The sequence below is a fragment of the Castanea sativa genome, chromosome 10 (genome assembly GCF_040712315.1).
Source record: "Castanea sativa cultivar Marrone di Chiusa Pesio chromosome 10, ASM4071231v1".
NCBI lineage: Eukaryota > Viridiplantae > Streptophyta > Magnoliopsida > Fagales > Fagaceae > Castanea > Castanea sativa.
In genome coordinates this window covers 10,723,773-10,751,650 of record NC_134022.1, presented here as the reverse complement: position 1 = coordinate 10,751,650, position 27,878 = coordinate 10,723,773, and the positions used below count along the sequence as shown (strand labels likewise).

General features: G+C 32.3%; 1 protein-coding gene across 1 annotated transcript; it reads right to left on the bottom strand.

Annotated features, from left to right (window-relative positions):
- Positions 1 to 10,214: 10,214 nt before the first annotated feature.
- On the bottom strand, positions 10,215 to 11,753 carry LOC142612698 (zinc finger protein ZAT9). The gene has a single exon (XM_075784840.1). The coding sequence runs from the start codon at positions 11,556 to 11,558 to the stop codon at positions 10,572 to 10,574; it is 987 nt and encodes a 328-aa protein (XP_075640955.1). The 5' UTR covers positions 11,559 to 11,753; the 3' UTR covers positions 10,215 to 10,571.
- Between the last annotated feature and the right edge of the window lie 16,125 nt (positions 11,754 to 27,878).

The window sequence follows — 27,878 nt, the reverse complement described above, 5'->3', positions numbered from 1 at the left end:
AAATCCGCATCTGGGAATTTCCTAAGGATCGATGAGTCGTCTTGGGATTTTCCAGACGAACGGTTCCTACAACCATGGATGACCGTTCTAAGAGGGGCGTCCATCCAATGTTGGGGGTAGTCATTCTGCTATGGACAATCCCTATGGACGAGCTGGAGTTTGTCTATTTTTGCTTACCATCATAATCAAATTAAGACTTTATCAACTTAGAAATTATAGAAGAAGAAAAAATTATATATATATATATATATTATTTTTTTTTTAAATCTAGAAATTTTAAAAAAATTCTGCAATTTGGTGAAGCCACTTGGCACAACCACGGTTTCTAAGCCTAACTTTTATATTTACCTCTCAAAGAAAAAACCAATTAAATACGTGTAGTGTAGTAATAAAAAACAAGAAAGTTGCTACATTTTTTTTATAATACACCATATGTAAAAAATTAAAAAAAAATAGAGGTGCTACATTCACAACATTTTCATAACATGTTCACAACAAATCATAAGTAGTTAGTTGTTATTGGTTCAAATTCGAACCTAACATTAAAATTACTTTTTTGCCCTAATAATAACAACCAGTAACTACCTACCATTTAAGATTTTTTGTAAAAATATTGTGAAGATGTTGTGAACATATCATTTCTCAAAAAAATAAGGATTCGATAGATTAGATGAAGAATTTGGATTATAATACACACTACACTTAAAAAATAAGTGTGGGGGGTAAAAAGACCCTGATGGGGATGTGGGCCTTTGGGCCATGCTAAAGAAGGCCGACCTGCTCTTGGGTTTAGAATTTGTTAGTACTACGGGTCGGCCCATACGCCGAGGATCCGAGGATCCAGCCGAGGGTGAATTTCTCCTCGGACGGACACTGGAGAACTAGGGACTTCATGGTAAAGGTTAGGGAATGACACGGTCAAGACCAATGGTTAAAAGGGGTGAACCCTTGAATGTCCTGGAAGCACCGATGTTAGAGAAATACCAAAGATAAAGGCTGCCACCTCCACATTAAAGACCCTACACCTACCACCCTGGCCGCATTAATGGGGAAGTGACACTTGAACAGTGGAATGGAAACTTCTGGTTACTATTCAAAGGCACTGAGAAAAGAAATATCTAGGCTAAGGGGAAGTTGGGGCAACACGTGTACAAAGTATCAAAAAGAGGAGTATTTAAGGAGCAACTTAGAATAGGAAGAGGGATCCCCCTTTTTGGTAATCAAAAGAAAAAAGAGAAAGAGATAATATAAGAACAGCTCTCGGCTTGCGTCCGAGCAGGTTGATTTACAATATTCCTTGTTGTTTTCAAGTGTTAGCAATCTTTGACTTGTCATTTAATCCTTAGTCACTTCTAACCTGGGTTTCAAGCCCACACTCTACAAATTCATATTGTTTAAGGCTCATTGGGCCTGAGCCCGTAACTGTTCTTGGGGTCAGGTGCAATTGTGCGCTTACAATAAGGATTAGATGGATTAGATGAGGAATTTGGATTGTAATCAAATTAAGATTTTTATCAACTTAGAAATTATAGGAGAATAAAAAATTATATATATGTGTGTGTGTATATATATATACATATATATTTTAAATCTAAAAAAAATCTACAATTTGGTAAAGCCACTTGGCGCAACTATGGCTTCTAAGCCCAACTTTTATATTTACCTCTTAAAGAAAAAAACCAACTAAATACGTGTAGTGTAGTAATAAAAATAAGAAAGTTGCTACTTTTTTCTTATAATACACCATACGTAAAAAAAAGAAAAAAGAAAAAAGGATTAAATGAAGAATTCGGATTGTAATCAAATTAAAAATTTTATCAACTTAGACATTATGGGAGAAGAAAATATTATATATATAATTTTTTTAAATCTAAAAATTTAACAAAAATTCTACAATTTAGTGAAGTCACTTGGCACAACTACGGATTCTAAGCCCAACTTTTATTATATAGTATAGTATATGATATGGAGACATTTGGGGGAGGCTCTAGTTTTTCTCCAACCACTGCTCATACTATTAAGAAAAGAATTTCCATTCTTGACGGTGCTAATTTTGTGGGTATGATAGCAAGCACACTTCCAAATATAAACCCAACTGCTACTGCAGAAACTAAGTCAACTAGCACCTCTATTACGGAAGAGAATTGATATGTACACAATATTTTTACAACAAATTCTAAATAGTAGGTTGTTATTGATTGTTATTGTTGGGGCAAAAAAGTAATGTTAGTATTAGGTTTAAATTTGAACCAATAACAATTAACCACCAATGATTTGTTGTGAAAATATTGTGGACGTAACAACTCTCTAGAAAGCTTAAATAGAGTAAATCAATCAAAGGAGCGCTGCTCACTTTTCAGCCAATCTCTACTAATTTCTCACTTCCTCCATTCCTTTACTTGGTAGTTAGAAAAACCATCCACTTATAATTTTAGTCATATATTTTAGTTATATGACATTTTTAATTAATCATATAACTTGCTTAAATAATACACTTTGGATGAATAAAGTTTTGCTCCAAATATGTTTGTAGCTATCTTTTCCAATCCACTGTGTGACAATTTATAAAACAAAGTTTTGCTCCAAACAAAGTTCTGCTTTATTTAAGTTGGGGGAAATTCCTTCAAACCACATTAAAAGAAAACCTTGTCCATAAAAGAATCATCGAAAACCTTGAAGCTCACTGACATGGGCAAAATTTAATTACAAAATTAGTTGTAGCCTAAAGTTATAGCAACCTTACTTAATATCTTTTTATTAGAAGTGAATTTTAACAAATCTACTATTGGATTACATATTCTTTTTATATCCTCCATGCTTGCAAAATTTCTAGAAAATTGAAGATAAAAAACTATGTCATTGTTGATGCTCATTTTGGATCAGCCCAACAACAGGAAGATGCCCAACTATATGGGCAAGAAGAGAGTTAGTGGATTGAGAGAAAAAACCCATCAAGCCCAAATAGCACGAATGATGGGTCATAGGCCCATAAAGTAAACAAATGGGCGTTGGGAAAAACAAATGAGCCTAAAGGAGCCCAAATGAAGAAGCAGTAAACCAATGGGCATTAGGTGATGTAGAAAAGTAAAAATGGGTCATAGTAGACCTGAAGTAATGAAGTAAGAAAGTAAGGGGTTGATAGAAAGCCCATGAACCCTAAGGATGAAAGATACGGTAATTGGGTTAGGAAGCCCAAAAGAGTTAGTAAAAGCCCATGGGAATGTAGAATTGGAAATGGGTCCAAGATGCCCAAGGGAAGAAAATGGGCCGAGGATGCCCAAGAAGGAAGAAATAGGCCAAATAAGCCCACAAGCAATATAATGAATTAAGAAAGCCCAAAGTAACATGAGTATAAACCCAATAACAATATTGAGACATTGTAACTAATTGAGGGAAAAGCATACAGTAGGCCCGAAAGAGGCCTAGCTAGCATGGATCAAATAGCATTGCAGCAGGAATGACAGAATGACATGACAGAAATACTGGCAAGCCAATGGAAGGAACAAATAGCGGATTAAAAGAGAGAAAAGCCCAAAATCAAGCATGGCCCAACCCTTGGGGAAAGCAAGCCTCCAGTCCACGGCACAAGAGGCCAAGAATGAGCGACAAAATGCACAGTAAGCCTCTAGTCCACGGCAAACACATGAGCAGCAAACAAGCTCTGGACATACACAAAAATGGAGCACACACAAGGCCCATGCATCACTAACTTGTACACAACCAATACAAGAGTGATGGGTCATGGATCAGAGGTAGGAGAGGGTATGGTCTGGTGGTGGGGAGAAGGAAAAACCTATTATGAGGTTCCTGCTCAAACTCTCTTGGGAGAAATGTCCTGCTGAGATGACATACCACCCAAAAGAGGAAATGATGAGTTGAAACCACTTGATGCATGCCATGAGAGATAGTAAGAGAATACTCACACTGTGGTGGATAAGAATGCCACAGTGAATAAGCAAACAAAATAATTTTTTCATTGTCTGGTAATGAGGAGTGGCACAGCCAGCACAGGTAAGTGGTGGTGGCTGGGCAGCTAACAAACCAGTGGGTGGTCGGGAAGGACACCCACATCCATACAAAAGTAGTTAAAGGGTAAAATGGTAAAAATTAGTCACGACAGACAATATATAAAGGGCTCTCGTCGTGCACAGTATCATCATCACAATAGTAGCAACCACTAGGAGAGAATTACAGCACCACCATCACCATAACACTACACGAGTAAGCATTAAGAAAGAAAGAAAAGGAATGGGAGAGAATCAAAGTAACAAAACGGAAAAGAAATAGAAAGAAAATCAAAAAGAGAAATAGAAAGTGTAGAATGGCAGGCATGCACCAATAAGCTAATCATTTCTCTCCCTCTAAAAGCATACCCTCTATTAAGGATAAAAGATTTGTTTGGGGCATAAGTCATTTAGGGCTGTTCCCTCAAAGTGAATAATTTCTACAACCTCCTACGAGGTTACCCACGTTGAGGAAGTGGTTCCCTTCTTGGTCTTAGTCCTGTAATACAACTGAACACGGCAGACTAACATTTTCCTTTTGATTTTATCATTTATTGTAATAATTTCCTTTCTTGCCTTTGCGATTTTACTTGTAACACGTTTCCTATTGCTATATCATTCTTTCTTCTCAAGAATTCCTTATTTATTTCATTTAATGGGAAACATATTGCCTTTATTATTGTCATACTGTACTTGTCTGCAATAACTCTTTCGTGACATTTTCGCTTGCCATGAGCATGTGACCAAAGTTTCGGCAAAATGGGGCCTAGTTTGTGCACAAGCCGGCCCAAGATGAGTTGCAATTGGACCGGTCTCAACTCTCCTATCCAGAACACTTGGGCCTCAGTACAGTAGGAGGTAGTTCAGCCCAAAATCACAAAAGGTCCACCACAGTCATCAATAAATTGTTTGAATTACAAATTTTCTTAGTTTAAAATTATACATAGAACATAAGCTTATAGATCACATAGTAAATAATATTCGATTGATACAAAATTTAATGTGTATTAAGAGCATAAAGAACATGTAATTCAATTATTAAATTTCAAAATATGTAGTAATTTTTATTTGATTAAGTAAGGTTATAGTTTTAGACTACAACTAATTTTGTAGCTAAATTTTGTCCTGCTCAATTTTCTTAAGAAATAAAATTTTGGCTCAAATTATTTTCCCCCTCAGTTGTGGTAATTGTTTTTTTCTTTTTTGGGTTTGAAGTCAGAAAAGAATCTCGCAATCAATTTGACCACCAAGAAAGCATGAAATATTCGGCAAAACGCTATATGTCTTCATTGCATTACCGCCAGAGGGTACAATCTTTCTAGTAAAAAGCATTACCAATCCAGCGGCCAAGAGCCGAAGATCGAATTTTTTGCCTTCTCTTTTCGCAAGACTTGTGTTTCATGTAGAAAAGTACAAACAAAATGTGAAGATGACTATTCTTTCTCTCTTTTTTGGTGAAACGTTGAATTATTTTTCAATCTGTTATAGGACTCATTTTCTCCTTATGTTGCTTGTTCCCTGACTGTTTTTGACGGTTATAACTCCAACAATATCTTTAGCAGAATTACAATTCAGACAATAAAAAATCTATGGCATGTTATATTCGGGGACGTCATAAATTTCAGTTTTCATTTTTTAAAGGAGAATGTAGAAGGCTTGAGATTGAAGCAATTGTAATTGGGCCTCAAGTCTGCCCATTATAATAGTCTTAATAGCTCTGTAGTCCAGCAGAGTAGCTGGGAAAATAGACTTTTAAACAACTAGTACATGTTCCGTGACATTTTACGCTTAAGAAATTGTGGATTTATTTGATTATAGGATGAAGTAAAAGGACTCAGTCCATTCATGGTAGTAGTTTTTTTTTTTTTTTTGGAGAGATTCATGGTAATAGTTTGGCCAAAGGCTGAAACACTACATCTTTTTATATGCTGTAATAATGTATCTTAAATCTTAATATATTTAACAAGCAATTTTTTTTTTTTTTTTTAAACCTTAGCATTCTTGATATTTAATATTTATCACATTTTGCAAAATAGTTTGATATCATTTGACTATTCATAAAGTGCCCAAAAGATGAAGCAAATTGTTTTCCTTTTTACACTGTTTTTTTTTAAAGAAGTACTACGTCCACAATATTTTCATAACAAATTATAAGTGGTTAGTTATTATTGATTATAATTTGAGTCTATCATATAAATTACTTTTTTGTCTCACCAATAACAATCTGTAACAACTTGTCATTTATGATTTTTTTTTAGAAGGATTTAGGATTTGTTTTAAAAATGTTGTGAACATAATATTTTTTTTTAGTCACCGAACTATGAAGCGCTAATATGTCCTTTCTATCCTTTAAATTTGAATAACCAATTCCATAAACCATGGGATTGTTGCAATGTCACTCCCTTAACAAGTTAAACAGTTGTTCAACGTCCATTATTATTTATTTTTAGTCAAGAGCTTTATATTTTAGTAGTATTGTCCAAAAGAACCAGACTTCAAATCCCATATCCTCCTTCTTGTTACAATTGAATTTATTTATAAGAGCACACATTAATTATATTTAATTATAAAATTATGGGAGAAAGTTACCAATATCATATTGAAAGAGATTTCCTTAAACTCGATAAGTGGCAATTTATAAGATTATCCATATGTATTAAGTCACACAATTTATTAACTCACTTAAACATGTCACATGACTATTAACTATTAAGTAGGCCATGTGACTAAAAGTACACCTTATAGTTTTTTAAGTTGTCATGTATTTAGGTGTTGTACCTTAGGTTCTCTAATTAAATTCAATGAGATGATTGTACTAATTAATGTAATACAAAAGGTGTTATCTTCCTTTCCCTAAGAACATTAAATTCATTAAAAGTTTTATAACTTAACTGGCACCTCCTAATATATCTAAGAAAGACCTCCAAGATTCAAATTCCCCTCTCTCGTTATAATTATTGAATTTATCAAAAAAAACATAAAATTGAATTATGTTATTCATTGAGCAATACGATTATTTAATTAAATTTAATTAAAAAACTTAAAAAACGATACCTAAATATTAGTATCTAAATTTTGTCTTAATTTTTATATTTGTTGAAATTTGTTTTCTTTATACAGCAGTTATAGGAGAGAACATAAAAAACCTCTATGTCACAAGACTTTTGATGAAATTTAAGTAGGTTAGAAAGTAGAAAGTAGGAACCACCACTCTTTTAGAAGATATTGATGGAGGAAATAATGAAAAACTCAAACTAAAAGTTTTTGTTTTCGAAACCAGTAAGAATTTTACACTCTGTTTGTTTCATTGTAAAATATTTGAAACCATTTAGATGAAAGTTTTTCTTTGAGATTCATTTTCAATGTGTGGTGGTGTCCTTAAAAATGTTGTGAAAAATCAAATTCATTTTCGGCGTTTGTTCCATCGTAAAAAAAAAAAAAAAAATTTCCTAAATTTAACAATCTAGCAAATCCAAGCACAAATTACTAGATCAACACAAATTTCACCAAATCCATGGCATTGACTACCTAAAAAACCATGGAGAGAAAGAGAGAGAGAGAGAGATTGGTGAGATCATAGCAACGACAGCAATAACGACTCCAACCAATGACCACGGCTCCTTTTGGCTTCCACCACACATTTAACTAACAACCACCATTTGTCATTTGATAGAAAAATGTAATAATTGAACTTATGCGAGGAAAAAATGGGAATTTCTCATGTCTTGTAAAAATGTTTACAATTTGTGTTTATATTTTACGCTCAATGGAAAAAGTTTGCAAAATTGGGCCAAAATTTTACAACAAAATAAAAACCATAAAATATTGAAAATATTTTTCTTAAAAAAACATTTAACAGCAAAAATTAAGAGAGCAATTAATTTTCAGATGCAATAAAGGGGGAAAAAAAAAAAAGAGTTATTGAAAAAACTACAGTATATAAAACGGCCGGCCCCACTTAGGCATCCCTCCGAGAAAAAGAGATATAAATAAGTTGACCAAAAAGGTCTGCCACTTCACCCCCTTGTTGAGTTCGATGCTCCCAGTTTTCATAAAGCGTGGCACAAGTCACGCTGACCAAATCCATTGGTGAATTTCCCTATTTGGCCTTCATTAAGAGGGTCGTTTATGTACACAGTACACCAACAGTAGGTGCTACTCAAAATAAAATGGCTTTGCAATTCAAAGCGTAGAAAAAATCCAGATCTAATCATCGTCAAGAACAACAGCATTACCCCACTTGTTAGCCTTTGTGATGCATCAAATTCGTAAATGTGTTTTTCTTTGCACTCCGTAATTAATCAGAGTTCACTATAATATAGTTGGTTGATACAGTTCATGATTAGGACAGTGTAACCACTAAGGATTGGCCTTATGATGGTGGAGAAGTCAACTAATTCATGCCACTATGATGGCTTTGATCGAGGAAACTGAGGTTCTAAACTAAGGAGCTATAGGATCATATATTTTGTTTATTCAATTATACAAATATTAGAAACAACAAATCACTCTGGATTTTCTGATATTAGAAAACATGTACATCTTAAAAATTTGTTTATTAATTTGCTAGACATGAGAGAAAAGAGTAATTTTTAAATACTCTTAGAGCATGGAAAATGGTACTCTTTATTACATTTATAATAAGATTCATTCACTAAATTCATGGTAGGATCTACCATACTCCACCATGAATGTGAGACGAAAGAGTATCATTCACTGAACACAATGATGGAATATTTTTTGTTTGGATTAGCGGTGGGTTAAAAACTTGAAATTAAAATTGTTTATATAACTTATTTAGTTCAGGCATAACTTTGTAAAATTTAACTTTAAAAAAAATTATGTACAACTGTATTTATGTCATAATGAGCACTAATAAAAATAAGTTAATAAGTACTTGTAACTATAGTCGGCAAAAAAAGTACTTGTACCTATAAAATTAAAGTTTTGAAAATTTGTAAATAACCAAATAAATTTAACCAGAAGATACCAACCGGGCCCAAGAGTGGATCTTTTTTCTCTAGAAAATGAGTTACTATTTGTTTCCTTTTAAAACACGGCATGGGATAGCTTATTTAAGAAATTACTATGAAGCCTAAATATGGCATTAAAAACCGAAGATAAAGATGTGCATTATGCGCAAAGAAAAAATGGAAAGTGACGACATTTTCGTAGCATAGTTATTATCTTTTGGTATTATCAAAAAAAATAGTTATTATCTTTTGGTATTTTGGTCAAATCAAATATAGACAAAGACAATCCACTACTACACTACACTGCAGTGCAGGCAAGGCAGCGAATCAAAGGATCACTACAACAACATTCATTGTATGGGTTTTGAAGATGAGGACGCACTGGACTATAACTATAAGGCTTTTTTTTATTACTAAAGTATAATCTTCTATTTTTATTAAAATTATATAAAAAAAGAAAAAGAAAAAGATTGATTAGTCATGTAGCAATGGCAAGCAGGAGTGCCCTAATCACTAGTAGCATAATTTAAGCACAAATTTCATGAAGCAAGAAATCTCATGCGTGTAAAAGAAAAGCCCCATCTTTACTTTTTGGTGACTGATATAATATGGCAGGCATGAAAAGGCATTTATATCATTCATATTAGGATTTTAATTATAAATCTGACTGATTCTTCAATAAGAATAGCATAGCACCTCCTTTTGCCAGATACTTCGATCATTTCAAGGCAAAAATTAAATTCCACAATCTTTTATTGAGAAAATGAAGGGATTTGGATCTTCTCCTAGTCACATATCCAAATCCCAACTCAGAGAAAAAGTGACTTATGCTTCTCTGAGGCTATTTTAGTCATTTCATTGTTTTTAGTTCCTTGTTCATCCTCAAAATCATTGATCCTATGCTTCACGCTAAAACAACAAACTAATATACATATAGAACAAAAGAGATAATAAAAAAGCCAAATGATGAGAAGCAACAAAAGAAGAAAAAAAAAATTAAAAAGGAAAGGACTGTTTACTGAACATTGAGAACAGGAGGTGGGCATGTTAACAGAATTGAAGCATACTTTGGTACTTTCAAAGACCAACTTCTCTTGGTCCGCAAGCAAGCCCCAACAAAACTTTTATCAGTAAAATGGGGTACACTGAAGTGGGTTCCTCTGTTAATGGTTGCCACACCTAATTGGTTGTCACAGTGCATAACTATACTTGAATTTGCTATAACACCACACTAGAATTTGTGGAAACAAAACTCAGATACTTGAATAAACTACAACAAAAATACTAAGAATTTGTAATAACAAATCTACAATGCTTCAATTTGCTATAACAAAGATCTACAATACTTGGAAGGAACTAGAATTTTGTAAAAATGAAGCTAAGAAGAATTTAGCCAACTGAATTGTCACCACTACATGTTTGATAGATAGTATAAATAATAGTCAGCCATGAACGAATCACCATAAGCTTGAAACACATCTGATGTACTAAAAATGGTGAAGAAATGTTGTAACTACAGCCTACATAAAACCCAGTTTACTGAATTGAACAAACAGCAGCAATAAAGCCTGGATCTTTCGAACACATTAAAGAATTATGCGTCAGAGACCACACTAAAATCATCTTCTTCAGCTGGAGCAGGCAAGTTGAGATCTATCACATTGGTCTCAACTTTCAAGGTAGCACTTACAGCAACATGAGCAGTAGTGGTTGAAGAACCCAAAAGATGAGATCTCTTGTGGCCACCAAGTGCTTGACCAGACCCAAACACTTTGTCACAATATGGGCATTCAAAGATTCTACCATTAGCATCATTACCTTGCTCATCTCTATAACAAATGGTTTTGTGACTACCCAAAGCTTGAAAAGATCGAAAAGTTTTACTACATTTCTCACACCGATGCTTCCCTCGAACCTTCTTAATTTTGATTTCCTCAACTTCCTCTGCTTCCTTGACCTTAGTCTTAACCGATCTTTGTACTTCTTTACCTTGTTGTTGATGTTCTTCTTCATCATTTCTCATCCATATATCCCTAGAAAGCATCATGAGGCACATAGCAACATCTTCTTCAGGAGAAGTATCAGACACGGAACTCACCGGTTCTGGCTCGGTTGGAGACTCAACCAAACTTGGATTTGTCAACTTGGGCTTCTTCAATTCAAAGCTCTGACTCTGACTCAGATGACCCTCTGTTATAAACGGTTTCCGATTTCGCTTGGATCGTCTCCGAGTTGGGTTCTTTGACTCGGTCTCGCTCTCTCTGTCCTGTACCACAGACCCAGCATCAACTGCAAAAGAGAACTCAGGATCTGCAAGTCTGAAACTTTTCTTGGGATTCTCCCTCAACCCATAAACTAAAGCCTTCTCCTCAGCTTCTCTCTGCCTTTGTTGCTCTTCTTGTTCTTCACCTGAAGAAGATGAAGATGAAGATGAGGCTGACTCAGTAGTAGGCTCAGTAGTAACGAGTTGCTGTGGCTTTGGAGGAAGAGGCAGAGTTGCCAAGTGAGCCTTCATGTGACCACCCAAAGCTCTGCCATTAGCAAACGCCCTAGAGCAAAGCTTGCATTTGTGCCTCTCCATTGCAAAAGAGCAGAGCCAAACCTTACCAAGCAAAAAAGATCAAAGCTTTAGACTCAGAAGACTCTCTCTCTCTCTCTCTCTCTCTCTAAGAGACTTTGAGAAGAATAGGGAGATTGGGAACTTAAAAGGAGTAGGTGACAAGCATTCCTCCACCAAAAGACACACACAACCCAAAAATATAGTTTGTTTGGTATATAATATATGTGAAAAAACAGTTGTAAATTGTTAAAAATTATCATAATTATCTCATTAATTTTTATTTTTGGAGTGGCAAAAAAATTAAGAAAGTGTGATCATGAGTGGGGAAAGAGGGACAAGTAACATGCAAACCTTGCCCATCTCAGTAATAAGCTTTTCTTTTCACCACTTTTCGGAAGTCCATAAAATTGCCAGTTAGGCAATTTATGCAGCCCTTTTTTTTTTATTTTAGTAATAAATTAAATGATCAATATCCATTTGCATTTTTCCCATTTCAAATTGACCATGTAAGTGTAACACGACTCTAAAAAAAGACTTAGAAAAAAGAGACTGTGTAACATGTTTTTCTTTTGAACTCGGTTTGGCGGATCTATTATGCGCACCCTTCTTTTCATGCCATATTGCGTGATTGGATCTAAACAGATTGAATTTTACGTATTAACTACCCTTGTTGCCTGTGGACAATTTCTCTAATAAATACATTCGATTTTTTTTTTTGATATAAGATAAAATTTTTACTTTAACTTAATCTAAGTGTATATGTGTGTGAAGCTTTTTCTTGGAGGCTTAAACCCCGACCCTTCCCCCCACACCCCACAAGCACTTATACTTGTGCGGTAGTAAATACATTCAGAATTATATTTGGATTATTTGCAATTTCTTTAGAATAAAATATTAAATATATAACAAATTGTTATTAGTAAATATAAAAGTAAATACAAAAATATAGAACAGAAGATTTGTATTCATTTATATATATATATATATATATATATATATATATATATATATATATATATTTCATTCCTATAAAATTATAGGATGTGCCTTCTTTTTTTCGGAGTAATGCTTCATTGATTCTATTTGTATTCTTCTTGCAAAAAATATAATAAAGCTAAATATGCTTATTATTTGAGGTGGGTTGTACACATGATATTTTATAGTATTATGGATGAATTAGGCTGATAATTCCTAAAAGTTATATATCCATATTCACGAAAAAGAAGAAGAAGAAGAAGTTATATATTCCATGTGTACTATTGACAAGGTAATTTGCAAGCCATTATAGATTGAACAATGAAATTTTATTTATCCATCATTTAAAAAAACAAACTAAGGGTTTGTTCGGTTAGTTTTATATTTCATTTTATTTATTTGATTATTTTATAGTATTTTAAAACCTTTTTTTCATGTATGGTTGTACTTTTATCCAATTAATTTTATAGAGAAAATAAACCAATAAAAATAAATGTATCAAAAAACACTTTCATTAAAATTGATTTTGTTGATAATTTAATTACAACAAAAGGAGAAAAGAAATCTGAACCTGTAAATGCTAGTTGGATGATAAGGTTCTTGACCATTAAAATTGTCTTTTGAGCATAAATATTGAGATACTTCATCAATGTTAATTTTCTATGATTCTTAATAAATTAAGGGCACTTAGTAAATTTGGGGTTACAAAGTCAAATGTGTGGCTTATTTACACAAGTCAATAACACAATTGGATTTGTTGTATAGTATTACAACCAAGTTGTTATAGGTCGTTAGTACATCATATGAATTTTCTATACAATAGAAAAGTCCCTAACTATGTTATTCGATTTGCTTCAGGATGCAAGGTTCTAAATGGAAGAGGAATTTTTTAATGAAAAAGACCCTCCGAATTGATCAACTTGCAGGGAAGCATTGGTCCCCCTTGCTGAAGTGAATATACCTAAAATTCTGCGTAAGAACTTCCTTGATACACTTGCCATAAAAGATAAAGCCCTTGATAGTTGATACCTCTTCTTTTTAATTTTGTTTTGTCTATGTGAAATTCTTGGTACTTTTTTTTTATACAAGATAGAAATTCTACTCTAGTTTAATCTATGTGTATATGTGTGTGAAGTTTTCCCCTGAAGACTTAAACCCCAGCCCTTGCCCCTCACACCCCACAAGCACTTATACTTATGAAGTGACCATCGCACCAAGGGTGTGCGGTGGTAAAATTATTGGTACTTTTAGAATATGAAGATATTGTGCTATTTCTTCTCATGTTTATGATGGACTCATTATGAATTCAATGAATGGATCTTACTATGAATATGAGAGAAAATAATACCATTTTTTATGTTTGGAAAGTATTTAAAAATTACTCGTTATTAACAGGTAAGAAAATAATTTCAGTAACAAACTCATAATTCATACCAATTTCACACTTAAAATTTATTATGAATTTACAGTAAAAGCGTCATTGCTCTGTTTGTGCTTTATTCTGATGTTGGTAAGCTATAATCCCACCTGACAAAACAAAAGTTTACGCTACTATGAAAATAGAAGATAGAGAGATTTGCTTTAAATAATTAAATACTCCTAGTATTTAAGGTTCTGTTACTTTAGCCGGTGTTATCAGCGCCAACTGTAACAGCAACATTTCTCCCCAAAAAAAAAAACTGTAACAGCAACAAGCTTTAGCATGCCGACCGGGGCCTTTTTTGGTTGACTGTTACGTACGCGCACCTATAGTCTCGCGTGATGACAAACGCACATTCACACAATCATACTTTCAATTCACATTATTTTCTGCCCTGCCTCCTAAGAACTAACTCAACTAAGGGCCGTTTGGAACTTTGGACACTGGTCAATTTTTATTTGGAGACTGATTTGCAGCAAATTAAAGTCCATTTGATAATGTTATTCTAGTAACGTTATTTAAGTTTTTTGAAATACATGTGAGTAAAAAAGTATTATAAAAATATGTGTTGTGTTATTTAAATAATGAAAACTGTTATTTAAATACCTTACCAAACACCCTTTAAGTTGTAGTAACTTTTACAAAATGTACACATATTCACTCTTTAGATAGACACCTGTCTAAGACTCTTGTTTAAAGAAAACTTTTATTAACCCACTTACTCTTACTAGGCATTGACACATGTACATTTTATAGGAGTTGCTGAAACTTAATTTGCAGCAAATTCTTCCTCATTTTATTTCCGTTTTGTTTTGAATTTTTTTTTATGCCCTTAGATTAGCTTTCTTGACAAATTTATTGCTTAAATATTTGCAAAAGAATAATTTTACCTAAAGAAAATGAAATTTAAAAAATTGTATATAAACTAATACGCTAATGGAGAGAGACTCATCCAAACATTCCCAAAAAACTTAAACCTTAAAACTGTTCACTATGGTCTACCATTTTTTTTTCTCAAAAAAAAAAAAAAAATGGTTTGACCATTAAGTGCCGACAATACGAAGTCTTTTTTTCCCCTTCTCTTAAAAACCAAATTGGTCACAAGCATGAAATGAATCACCCTTTTGAAAATTGAATCAACCTTGATGGGTCAAAGTAGAAAAAATTCTCAAACTTAAAAGGATACAAATAAAAATACCCTCAGCTCTAAGACTCAAAAGTGTAATTCTATTAGTGGGTCTTATATTTAACACAATATAATTATTAAAAAAATTCTTGGGAACTTGGATAATTAGAAATGGAAGGATTTGAACATTGAATATCTTTGTTGGAAGCAACAAGAGGTATCGATTGAACTACAAGACTTTTGGAAATATGGTAAGTTTACTCTTTAACACTTTTAAACTAATTTATTTTCTCAATTTATTTTAAGGAATCAAATTAGATATTAAAATTTTATGTATTTAGATTAATTTCTTCCTTTGATTGTTTAGTAACTATGAATGAATTGTTTTTCTTTCCTTATTTTAATGATATGAAATATATGGTTGTAGTTACATTTTTTCATTTATTTTATAACTATTATCAATTAGGAGTAATATTTTATAGTTTGATTTTGCTTTCAATATTGTCTTTTAATCTTGTCATTTCTAGACTAATGATTAACTATTAACAATAAATTACTTATTTCTTCCTAGTAATATAAAATGAACAAACAAATAATCGAGAAAAAAAAAAGAATATCTTTCAATTTCTTTCCCGAATGAAAATTATTTAAAGAACTAAAACAACATACTTTTATTTACAAAAAAAAAAAGTAATTAAAAAGAAAACAAGAATAATGCTTTTTTTTTTCTTTTCTTTGCTATACGAAAAAAAAAATGCTTATACAGTTATACGTATCAAATAAAATGCGGATCTGATACGGAGGTAGAGCGAGTCATCGTGAATCGTGATTGATCATACCAGCACCAAAATGAGAATAAGCCAATGGTCATATATGGACTCCACGATTCCGCTTTTTGCACAGTTCTCCAAGCACCTGATAGAACGTGAAAGAAGAAAGATACAACCTCCAATCGCAGGATTTACTCTGCAGTCCGCAGGCAACAAGTACAAGTATCACAACAAACAACAGTGTCACAACCAGAATTTTAATCGAACGGAACATTAATTTCTTATTTTAGAAATTACACTTTACCGACTTAAACTATACACCATAATATATTTTACACTCTAAATTATATAAATTTAAACTTTACACTCTAAATTATCACACTTATCACACTTTGCACTCCAGTATTACTTTATTGTTAAGTTAGACATAAATTAAAAGTACATAACTTGCACATGATTTTTTTGCTTAAATAACATATTGTTTAAAGACCATAACATCCAAATAATTAAAAACAAAGGCTTATTTCTTTATCTTTTTTACAGGTCTCTCTCGTGCATACAAGTCTTCATCTTCGGTCTTTCGCTCTCTCGCCTAGCATAAAATAACATAGTGATGAATACCCACACCCAAAAAGAAAGCCGACTAGTAATACAGACAGAACATAGATTGTGGTGACTTCTTGGTGGATGATTCTTAGCTAATTAATCCCAAAAGAGTTGAAAACATGAAGCTATTCAATCTGATGATTAGAGAAACTTATTTAAACCAGATATAATTTATTTACTGCTTAAAACCATAATTCCCATTGAACATTTCTTTTCCCAAGTTCTCGAGCTGAGAATAAGGACATAGAGGCTGAGGAAATTAATTAATAAGATGGACAAGACCTCTATTAGTGAAACCAGCAACTAGTCAAATGTAAGGCAGCCATGGAAGGTGATATAGTTTCATCCACTACTGTGCTTAGAAAGGGTCCAATTTTGTTGGGTTTAGAGGAGAAAAGCTGCTCGGCGAGAGAGAGGGGAAGACCTTACGCATGAGAGAGAGAGAGAGAGAGAGAGACCTGAAAAAAGAAGAGAAAAAAAGAAAAGAAATAAACATTTGGTTTTAGTTGTATGTGAAAATGGTGTTTTGGTCTATAAACAATGTGTCATCTAAGCAAAAAATCATGTGCAAGTCATATGCTTTTAATTTCTATCTAATTTAACAGTAAAAGTAATGCGGAGTGCAAAGTGTGATAGGTGTGATAGTTTAGGGTGCAAAGTGAGTATTCAAATAATATATGGTGCAAAGTGTAATCTGGTGTATAGTTTAGGGTGGTAAAGATTTTTGGAATTTTTATCTAATTCATTAATATAAATTTTTTAATCTATTACTAAGAGCATTCACAACCGCAAATCCTATCCTATTTTATTTTAACATCTCAAAAACTTACTTTATCAATTATGCAATACCATTTTACAATACATTCAACATCCCAACTTTTATTTTACCATACTACACATTAAAATAATATAAAAATATTTTTCAATTCTCTCTCTGATCTCTATTTCTCTCACTCTCTCAACCACCCACCACCACCACCGTCCAACTTCTCAGCCACACCACCCACCTTTGCTTAACAACATAATTACTCAACTCACCCACCCACCCAGAATCCTAGTCTCATCATCCAGCCAAAATCCATAGCAAAATCAAACCCGACCATCGATCTCGCCACCCAGCCAAAATCCATAGCAAAATCACCACCACTATGCCAACAAACCAAAAAAAAAAAAAAAACCACCAATCACCAATAAACATCTTCTCACCATTCACAAACACCTTAACAAAGATCTCCACCACCTCCACCTCCGAAACCCTCCCCACAACCCATCCATGCCTATTCTTCCCCACAACCCCCTTCACCTCCTCACTCTCCCCTTTCACCACCACCACACTATACACCTTCTCACCACCCAACACACCCACCAAAGCCTTGTTAACACTCTCATCATCACCGCCCTCGATTAAAGACCAAATTGGACCAGAATTCACGAGTTTTACCGATAAAGTATTGCATTGTGAGGTTGTGTTGGAGGTCAATATGGTCAATTCATCAAAAATCAAAGACTTTAGGGTTTCCGTGTTGGAATTGTTGAAATTTATGAAGATTGCTTGGAAATGGCAACGGAATGAAAGCGAGGGGTTGTTGCTAGATCTGATTTAGGATGAGAGGGAATCAATTTCGCGAAAGGGAAGTGGAGCGCTGTGGATTTTGACGGATTTGTAGAGGAAAGGGAAAGCAAAGATGAAAGAGATGAGGGCTGAGAGAGTGACAGTGAGGTGCTTGAGTCCAAGTTTGGTTTTTCGAATTGTTGATTTGGGGTCTAAGTTTGATTCGGATGGTTGGTGTGTGTGTGTTGTGGTTGTGGTTGCGGTTGTGGAGGTATTGGATTTGGAGGTTCTTTGGAGATTTTTGCCATTGTTGAAGTGAAAGAAGCTTCTTTGCTTTTTGAAGTTTGAACTCTTAAAGTGACTATCTATGAGAGAGAGAGAGAGGGTCATCGGAGCGAGCAGATGGGGTTTTGGGTCTGAAGAGAGGAGAGAGAAGATGAGAAAGAGAGAAGGAAGAGAGAGAAGAGAAGAGAAATAATGAGAGAGAGGAGAGAGAAATTTCGGGGAATTAAAAAGTATGAGAGAGAGTGTATTAAAAAATTATATTTATTTATACCATTTAGCTACAGTGACATCATATATTATTTGGATTAGAAATTAGGGGAGATTGAAGAGTAAGAGTACTAACATCTATTGGGTTAGCCCCTAAAAAAAAAAAAAGAAACATCTATTGGGTTAGGTAGACATATTGGGTAATTAGGATTGAGATATTGATAACCCGACACACATAATTGTTCAAGTTTGGAAATGCCAATATGTAATGTTTTTTTAATAAAAAATAGTTGTCATGTTATTATACATAGGTCACCTTATTCTTTCATTAGCGACGTACATAAAAATAAACGAAGGATGAATATAGCTTGTTTTTGAAACTTTAGGGAACTTAAATTGGTCATTTGAAATGTTAGGGATCTAAAAGCGATCAACTCGTGTAAATTTTAGTGACTAAAAATTGTATTTTGTTTTGTTTTGTGTTTTGTGTTTTTGAAAAAGAAAAAGAAAAACTAAAAATTATTAAAAGGAAAGAAAGAAGAGGCTGGTGTGCAGAGGAGTTTTAGAATCCAGCCATCAAGGATGAATACTGTTATGAAATCATCAAGTACCATAACCATTTTCTTGGATAAATCTATAAGCATAAAAACAAAATTTAGGTACAAAATTAGTTATAGCATAATATTACAATCTTACTTAATATTTTTTTACTCGAGATAAATTTTGACAAACCCACCATTAAATTGCATATTTTTTCTTATATCTTCCGTGCTTGCAAAATTTCTAGAAATTTAAATATTAATAGCTATGTCATCAATAAATGGTTTAAATTGCAAGTTTTTGTAGTTTAAAATTATGTATAAAATATAAACTTATATATATATTATATAGTAAATAATATTTGATTGACACGAAATTTAACATGTGTATTAAGAGGGTAAAAAACGTGAAATTTAGCTGTTAGATTTTCAAAATATGTAGTAATGTTTATTTTATTGAGCAAAGTTGTAACTTTATTCTACAACCAATTTTTAGCTGAACTTTGTCCTAAATATAATTCAAGTTGAGCTTATGATCACTTGCTTTAATACCAAAATAGCTAATTCTAAAAGTGATAATTGCTTTTAGATTTTGTATTGACATAACTTTGACGGAAATATATATTTGTGTGGGTTACTTAATAACTAGATGATTTAACAATAATTTTGCTGAGTAAAACACATATTGTCTAAACTAAAATTTTCAACTTTACTACCGCGCACTTTTGTTGCAATAGTCACTATATAAGTATAAGTGCTCAAAAATAGAGCCAGGGGGGGTCGAGGGAAGGCAATTGCCCCATTGGCTCCTTGAATAATAATCCTTGAAGTAGGTATGTTATGAACCATTCTTTGGTACTTTACTCAGATAAAAAAAGACTTCCACTTTAATACATGTACAGACCCTAAACATCAAGAAAGTAGGGGAAAAAAATCTTCTCCTACATACTAAATCATATAACTTTTTCACCAAATTTACTATTCTTATTAGTTTTATCTCACCACGATGTCTTCACCCATTTCATTGTTCTTTTTTTACTCAATCGTTATTTTCAGTTTACTATTCACAACACTTTTCTTGTGGAGTAATGTTATGAATACTACAAATTTTACAAATTGACATATTATCAATCATAAAAAATTTCATTCCAACATTTATTTATTATATTGTTTAAGCGTCATACATTATTGTCACATCAGTTTGTGAACTTTTTACAGTAATATTTATAGTCGTATTAGCTTTTAGAAATTCTATGTTCACAATATTTTACAACAAATCTTAAATAACAGATTGTTACTGATTGTTATTAGTGAGTAAAAAATTAATTTTAATGGTGAGTTGAAATTTGAACTAGTAACAACTTATTACTTAATTATGATTTGTTGTGAAAGTATTGGAAAATTTTTGCTTATCATATATTTTTTTTAATGGCAATTCAATTAGTGGTCCTCATAAGTAACACATAATTATTAGGAAAAAAAAAACTTAATGTCCTTTTAATACTGTTTTAATCTTCCCCCTTAACTAAAATTCTGGTTCCGCTACTGTAAATGCTTGTAAGGTGTGGAGAACAATGACCGGGGTTCAAATTTTCAGAAGGGAACGTTACACACATATACTCTTAAATTATTTTAGAGTAGAATTTCTACGGTGAATATTATGGTATTTATGCTTTGTCCGATATAAATTGTTTCCATTTATCGTGCTACTTTTGAAAGTATGATATCTGTTGGGGGCACCATTTGAAGTCTCTATTTTCTTGAGGTCAAAGGTTCATATGCACATGTATCCGATATCTTGTAATTTGTTGAGTAGATTCTTCGTTTTTTCTCAAGTTGGACTGATTTGAAGTTTCAAACTTCCAACAGTTTTCATCTTAGTCAAATATAGCATGAGGGTATATATTATGGTTTGGACTTTGGAGCACCTTGAGGATAGACCGGACTATTTTGAAAATGTACCTGTGAATATTACTTATTTCTTCATTCCAAAAAGAAAAAAACAAAGAAAAGAAGAAGAAGAAGTTAGTTCTTTGTCAATTAAACTTCAAATGCTTAGTTGATTAATATTAGCCGCCCATCCCTAACCCAAAATGGGAAGACAAGTTCCCATATACTACAATTTAGATGTCGGTCCCCACCCAGCGATACAATTTGCCCAACATTTGCCTGAGTTATCAACGCCGTCGCCTAGCTCCAGGGATTTGGTGACGTGGATACACGACAAAAATTTAATGTGTTTGCATTGTGTCGGCTCAAGTGCACTGGAGTTCATCTTTTCTCGTTAAAAAGTTGTAATAATGCATGTATATATATAATTTTTCTAAATAAATTGTTATAGGGTAGTGTTAACAGATACTGTAAATAGGAAATTGTTTGATGTCAGATTATTTGCTTCATGTCAGATTTTTTATTGGCCTTATAGGGTGTGAAAATAACTTTTTGATTTTCACTTATCACTTCAACCTAATTTCCAATCCCTCTCATCAATTTATGCTAATTATTTTTAGGATAAATTGCAAATTACGCTCTTAAAGTTTGGGAGTATTTGAATTTTACATCCTGAGATTTTAGAATTTGAATTTTACCCCCTGAAGTTTAGGGGCGTTTGAATTTTACATTTTGATATTTCAGAATTTAGATTTTATTCCCTAAATTTTAGAGATTTTTAGATTTTACTCCTCAAAATTTGAGAATATATGAATTTTACCTTCTAAAGTTTCAGAATTTGAGAATGTAAAATTGAAACATTTCTAAAATTTAGAAAGCAAAATTTAAATTCTGAAATATTCAAGTGTAAAATTCAAACTCCCTAAACTTTTAAGGATTTAATTTGTAATTTAACTAAAGGTTGTGTTAACGGGCACCGTAAGGTGCCCTTAATAATATACTTTGAGTAAATTTTTACAGTCTTTCAATTTTTAGCAAATTTTTTTTTACTGCTTTTGACAATTTTTTTGACAAATTTTTTTTTTTTTTTTTTTTACGTAAAACACAAAAAAGAAAATTTTAACAAGCACCCCCGGTACTTGTTAACGTCATATTTTAACTGGAGCTCATGCCGATAACCTTTCCAATCATTTTATTAGTAGATGGAAAGCAGAAAAGAATAAAGAAACCTGAGTAACTGACCCATCTCTGATTATACGGGACAAGGCCCAAATCCACGTCAGGGCTTCAGAGATAGAATGAGCCCTGTCCTTTATATTGTCCTATTACGGCAGGAGGGTCGTTGGCTAAATTATGCCAAGCAGGATTAATAGAGCTTCCTCTTCACCAAAAGTACGTGCCAACTAGAAAAGTAAAAAGATTGAAGAGGCAAATCTATATGATGTAACCTTCACTAGTGAACTGATGGAATTAAAATTAGATTTGAATGATATGTTAATTATTTTGTGATATTTATGCTAAAGGTTTGTTAGGAAACAACTTATTTAATCGAAATTAAAAACTTTTTTCTTAAAGTGTAGAAAAAAAATTTAAAAGTTAGTTAAATAGTACAATGAGACTTACGAATAATACCAAAAAGTATAATGAAATCCATAAATAATATAAAAAAGAAGCTAAAAATTCAAATAAGGTCATCTCAAATGAGCTCTAAGAGTCTGTTTGCCATTACCTTCATCTTTTAGCTTTTATTTTTGTTTATATAACTTTTTAAAACCTCACTTTTTCTGCATTTTCTCACTCTTTCAATTTTTTTTAAGATATAAGTATACTTTAACATTTTTTTAGTAAAAAGTTTTCAGCAAAAAGCTAAATAAATTGTTTCCAAACAAATACTAAGCAGGTTATGCATGATAAATATTTTAATCTTATTTGGAAAGGAAATACCCAATAATAAAAAAAATATAGTCAAAATTATAATTAGTATTAAAGGTGGTGATCCTATTTTCATTTTATTCGACATTAATGTTTTCTAAAAAAATGAATCTTTTTTTCAAAAATTATTTTTTTAAAAAAATTATCTCTTATGTTTGATAGTGACGTCAAAATGAAATAGAGTTGTTTTCAATAGTTTCAATATTACCTTTTAACTTCCTTTATTGAGTACGGTATGAGATAGGGTTGTTTTATGAAAAATTTTAGTATAAAATATCTCTTAAAAAAAGTCATATTTTTAATGAAGTTTTCCATTGACGAAAAATAATTTTTTTTTACTTATTTTTTCTAATGTTACAAAAATAAAATAAAAATATGAAAAACTATCCTTCTTCTACACCATTTATTTCATATAGTTTTACATAAAAAGTATGAAATCATCCGTGGAAATACTAGTAGTAATTGAATGGTTTTTTTTTCAAATTAGTTTAGAGAGACTTTATTTTTATATTAAGATAGTTAAGCCTAGATTAGAATATTGTACAAGTCAATAGATCAACTCACAAATCTCAATTTTCAAAAGATATTTTTAATCCAGACCTAATTGGCTGACGATAGAGATCTGAAAAAAGGTAAATATATAGAATGATTGGTAGAGAACTTTGTGGTGGTGACTATCAGGTCAGATGTGTTATGAAGGCAAAGCATTTATGGTGACCACCTGACTATCCCAGAATAGTCTGTATATACTTATACTATATAGCATATATAATAAGCTCACCTGTCTGGCACACGTGATGCAGCCTAGCAATTGAATGTGCTCGTGATCTTCAAGGGCAAGATGATTTTCGGGTTTGAGAGTTGGAATGGGACCCAATTTATCCCTACATGCAGGGTAACACACAGTTTTCATGCAAGGGAATCCATTCACATGCATGATTATCACTAGCTACAGCATAATTAATGGATAAATTGATAAATTACTAAAAAGTGAGCTAGAGCCTAGAATGGAACCCCCTAAGCAAAATTTTCTTATCTTGCTTTTTTTTCTCACATGTCTTGGTTGGTTTGCTCAAGCTCAAGAATTAAAGACATGGAAATGATTGAGAGAGCAAAATTAAGATGAATATTAATTATATGCCGGGAAGGGGATAGATATAAATATAACATTAAATGTGATGACATTATGAATGAGATTAATTGGTTGTGTACTGGTGCTATAGTAACAACAAATATATATAATTTGAGGATGGAAATGAGTGGATGAGGCTTATAGAAATAATAGAATATGACTCCTAAAGTCTAGTTTAAAAGGATTTTTTCAAAGAGTAGGTACAATTGGTTGGAGAACATGTCTTATATAAGAAGTCTTATATAAACTGGTAGACACGAATTTGGTTGGAACTTAGGGGATAGAAAATGTAAAAAAAATAAAAATAGAAATGTAAAGATAGAAAATGTCTTAACTTTTTCTCATATGCATTTGACAGAAAAGATGGAAAAATAAAAGAATAAAACAAATTATTTGAATTTATTTACTGTAATACCCTTACTGCATCAAAAAATGATAGAAAATATTGTAAGTAAGAAAGATAAAATGGTAAATATGATACAATATAATAAAATTTTTCTACTAAATGAGGATGGTTTTTTTTGGTAATTCCAGTGGAAAAACTCTATCCACCTCATTTTTCAATATCCTCTTCTCATTTCTACTGCATTAAACAAGGAAAAACTCCTATTTTCCTTTCTCCATTTTTCTTCATTATCTTTTTCCACCCCGACAAACGGATTAAGGTCAAAAGTAATCCACAAAATAAGATGGCAACCCTCCCAAATAGGCAAGCAGTAGCAATTTCAGCACCTTGCATTTTTTTTTTTTGAAAAAGTTAAAATTATATTTATAAAAATTTCAATTAAAATTCAGACATGCCATAATAAGAGGAATAAAAAGGTCAATAATTCAACTTAAGTTGGATGTAAAAGAAAATGTAATTCAATGGTTGATTTGTTAAAATTCACGTCTAATAAAAAGATACTGAGTAAGAATATTTTAACTTTATGTTACAACTAATTTTATAATTAAATTTGTTCTAATAAGTAATAAGACTTCACTCCAAAAAAAATAAGTAATAAGACGAAAGAAAAGTTCAGTAATTTAACTTAAATTGGGCTGATTGATGATCAATTGATGAACATGGAACGCAGGCAAATTGCTAGAAAAGGTAAGAATTGAATTGGACTTATAGACAATATATGGGTCCTATATATTATCCTATATTCTGAGTGCACCGATTACTTGTTACTTAAAAAAGTTATCATTGCCGAAAGCCTATGGGACAATCTTTAAGATATATAGAGTACGCAACCAAACTGAATAGAGTCCTTTATAGCAGAAAACTTGCTTTCAATGGAGGGTCCAAGTGAGACGTGGAAAATCACACCAACCAACAGATAAAGAATCTTTCAGTGTAATTTCACATGCCTCTTATCTTATGGAGTAAGAATGTAAGAGCCGACAATCCCACAAAATTATTATTTAAGATAATTATTCGATTCTGCATCAAAGTCATACTCGCCATCGGAGCACCAAAATAATCATATCCCATTACCGTGTGTTTTGTGTGCTATATAAATTTATAATTTGAACTTGGATTAACTAAGTTGGTATTTTTGCATTCTCTACAACATATGATTTCCAGGTTTGACAAAATTAGAAACAGAACATGAAAAAATTATTATGAAAAATTTTGAGGAATTTGTAGGCTTGAAATCCCGGCTGCAAGTGACACCTAAGTGGGTGTTATTTTCCAAACTATCCACTGAGAGGCTTTCTTGGTTGGCAATAAGACATTAATAATTGAAAGAAATGGTAATGAAAATTATTGAGTGCACTTGATTTACTGCACTTTTCTCTTATACAAATTTGAACTCCATACATGGATCCTGCACATAGAACCCTCCGTAAGAGGAGGTCGTAGAACCCTCACTAAGAGGAGGGTATAGTCCACTGGGTGTACTAAATAATGTCCAGTGGGAGTAAGTAAATTTTTTTTTTTTTTCTAAAAAAAAAAATTAAATTGTCTTCTCTTGGAGAAAGTAGTATCTCCCAAGCCCGCTCCATAGAGTAGCTGTATAGGATAAGTAGCTTTTCTTGGACTTTAAATGAGTCCTAAGTTTAAACTCTTTTTTTATTGGATCTTGTTTCATAGCTCAAATAGTTGAAAGAGCTACTTAGACAGAGCAAAATTTTGATGCTCCAAATTTCATCTAAAATATTCAGTATGACTTATATAATTATATTATCTTTACTCTCATATAATAGTAAATACAATTTGTGGATATTGTACACAAGTCTCACCCTATGCAAGAGGAAGGTGAATTTGGTGTACAAAATAATTTTTCATAAAGAACAATAATAATTGTGGAGTATAAGAATTTCAGTAAGGTAACTGCGCCACCTGTCATACCCATAGTCGAGAAGGACTATTATCCTGCCAAGGAGGTCACACCCTCGGACTATAAGATTAGCACTGACATGATTGAAAAGCTGGTGACTGCCACTACATTTAATGCATCCCACCAAATCTCCTGGCTGGATTTATGTGGAGAAAACCCTTGAACAGTGCTGCCTTAGTTGCCGCAACTCACAAAGGGATGAGGAAGGTGTCTGATAGGATAGTCACTCAAGTAATGGCCTGGATAGTCAACAAATGAAGGGTTAAGATCATCTAACATGAGCTATATAATATAAGGAAACCTCCGGGGACAAGGGGATCGAGAAAAAAGGGGAGAAACATTGTACATCAAGAACTGGACTAATAATCAAATTCAAAAGACAAATATACAAGATCTAGTCTCCTCGGATTGTGCCGAGGATGATTTACTTTGAGCAAAACCTTTTTATTCTTGTTTTCTTTTCATCTGAGCTCACCATAATTGTTATCTGATTCATTAGAGCCTAGTTTTTCAGCCCACTCTCTATAAATTCATTATATTGAGCTCTTTGGGCCTAGATCCTTTTTCCTTTTAGGCCCAGCCCACGAATCAAGTCCTTACAATAATTTTTTTTAAAAGTTAGACAAATAAACTCTATTTAAGTATGGAACAAGTATCTTCTAATTTATTTATTTACAAATTATTAACCCGTGCATGGAAAAGTTTAACATAATAAGATTGTTTTCTCTATTTTATTTTGTAGCTAAACATGAAATATAATACTTATGGTAGTTTGTATATAATTTTTTTTAGAATTGTATATGAAATTATATGTTCTACTATTTAAATAAAATATGATCTACCAATATTTTAATAAATGGTTTAAATATAATAATAGAATTTTTGTTCAATTAAAAATATGTATTAAAATATTGACATGTACAATTATGAGATCTCAAAAACTTGTATGACAAAATGTTATAAGGTTAAACAAAAGTCAAAATAGTTTTTGTTTCATACGTATTATAGAATAGATTTATTTAGTAGATTCTAGCTAACTCAACTGACAAAGTTTATTATTGCCAAACAATCGGAGCTTCGAACCCTGCTTATACAAAAAATTTATTGGTTTCTTAGCATGATGATAAGAATAATTAGTATGGAGTGGTCATCATGCATAGGTTGAATTTTTATACTATTTCTAAAATAAGAAATAAAAGAGTGAATAGATTTATTTAAAAGTATTTATTTATGTATTTTTGGTAATCAAATAATTCTTGTAATTGATAGGATGTTCTTTCTTTCTGGCATGTAATTAATTGTTGGGCCTGTAATTAATAGGTCAATAAGTGAAGATTAAATGACAATTTATTTTGGATAAAAATACAAATTCTTGTTTTTAAGTTTGGTGAGTTGTTCCTAAAAAAAAAAGTTTGGTCAGTTATTATTTTGGTCTTGTGGGGACCCGAGGATCGAGGAAGAATAGAACCGCTGTGGCCATCATTCGTTCTTCAGATGGAAGCATTTTAAGCCGGAGGAGTGGGTTCGCCTGAGGATAGGATGGGAAGAGACAAAATACTTCCTAGAAGTTCTAGTGGAGA

Bases quoted from the DNA above. Each gene is read 5' to 3' on its own strand.
- LOC142612698 (XM_075784840.1), bottom strand. From the start codon at position 11,558: ATGGAGAGGCACAAATGCAAGCTTTGCTCTAGGGCGTTTGCTAATGGC.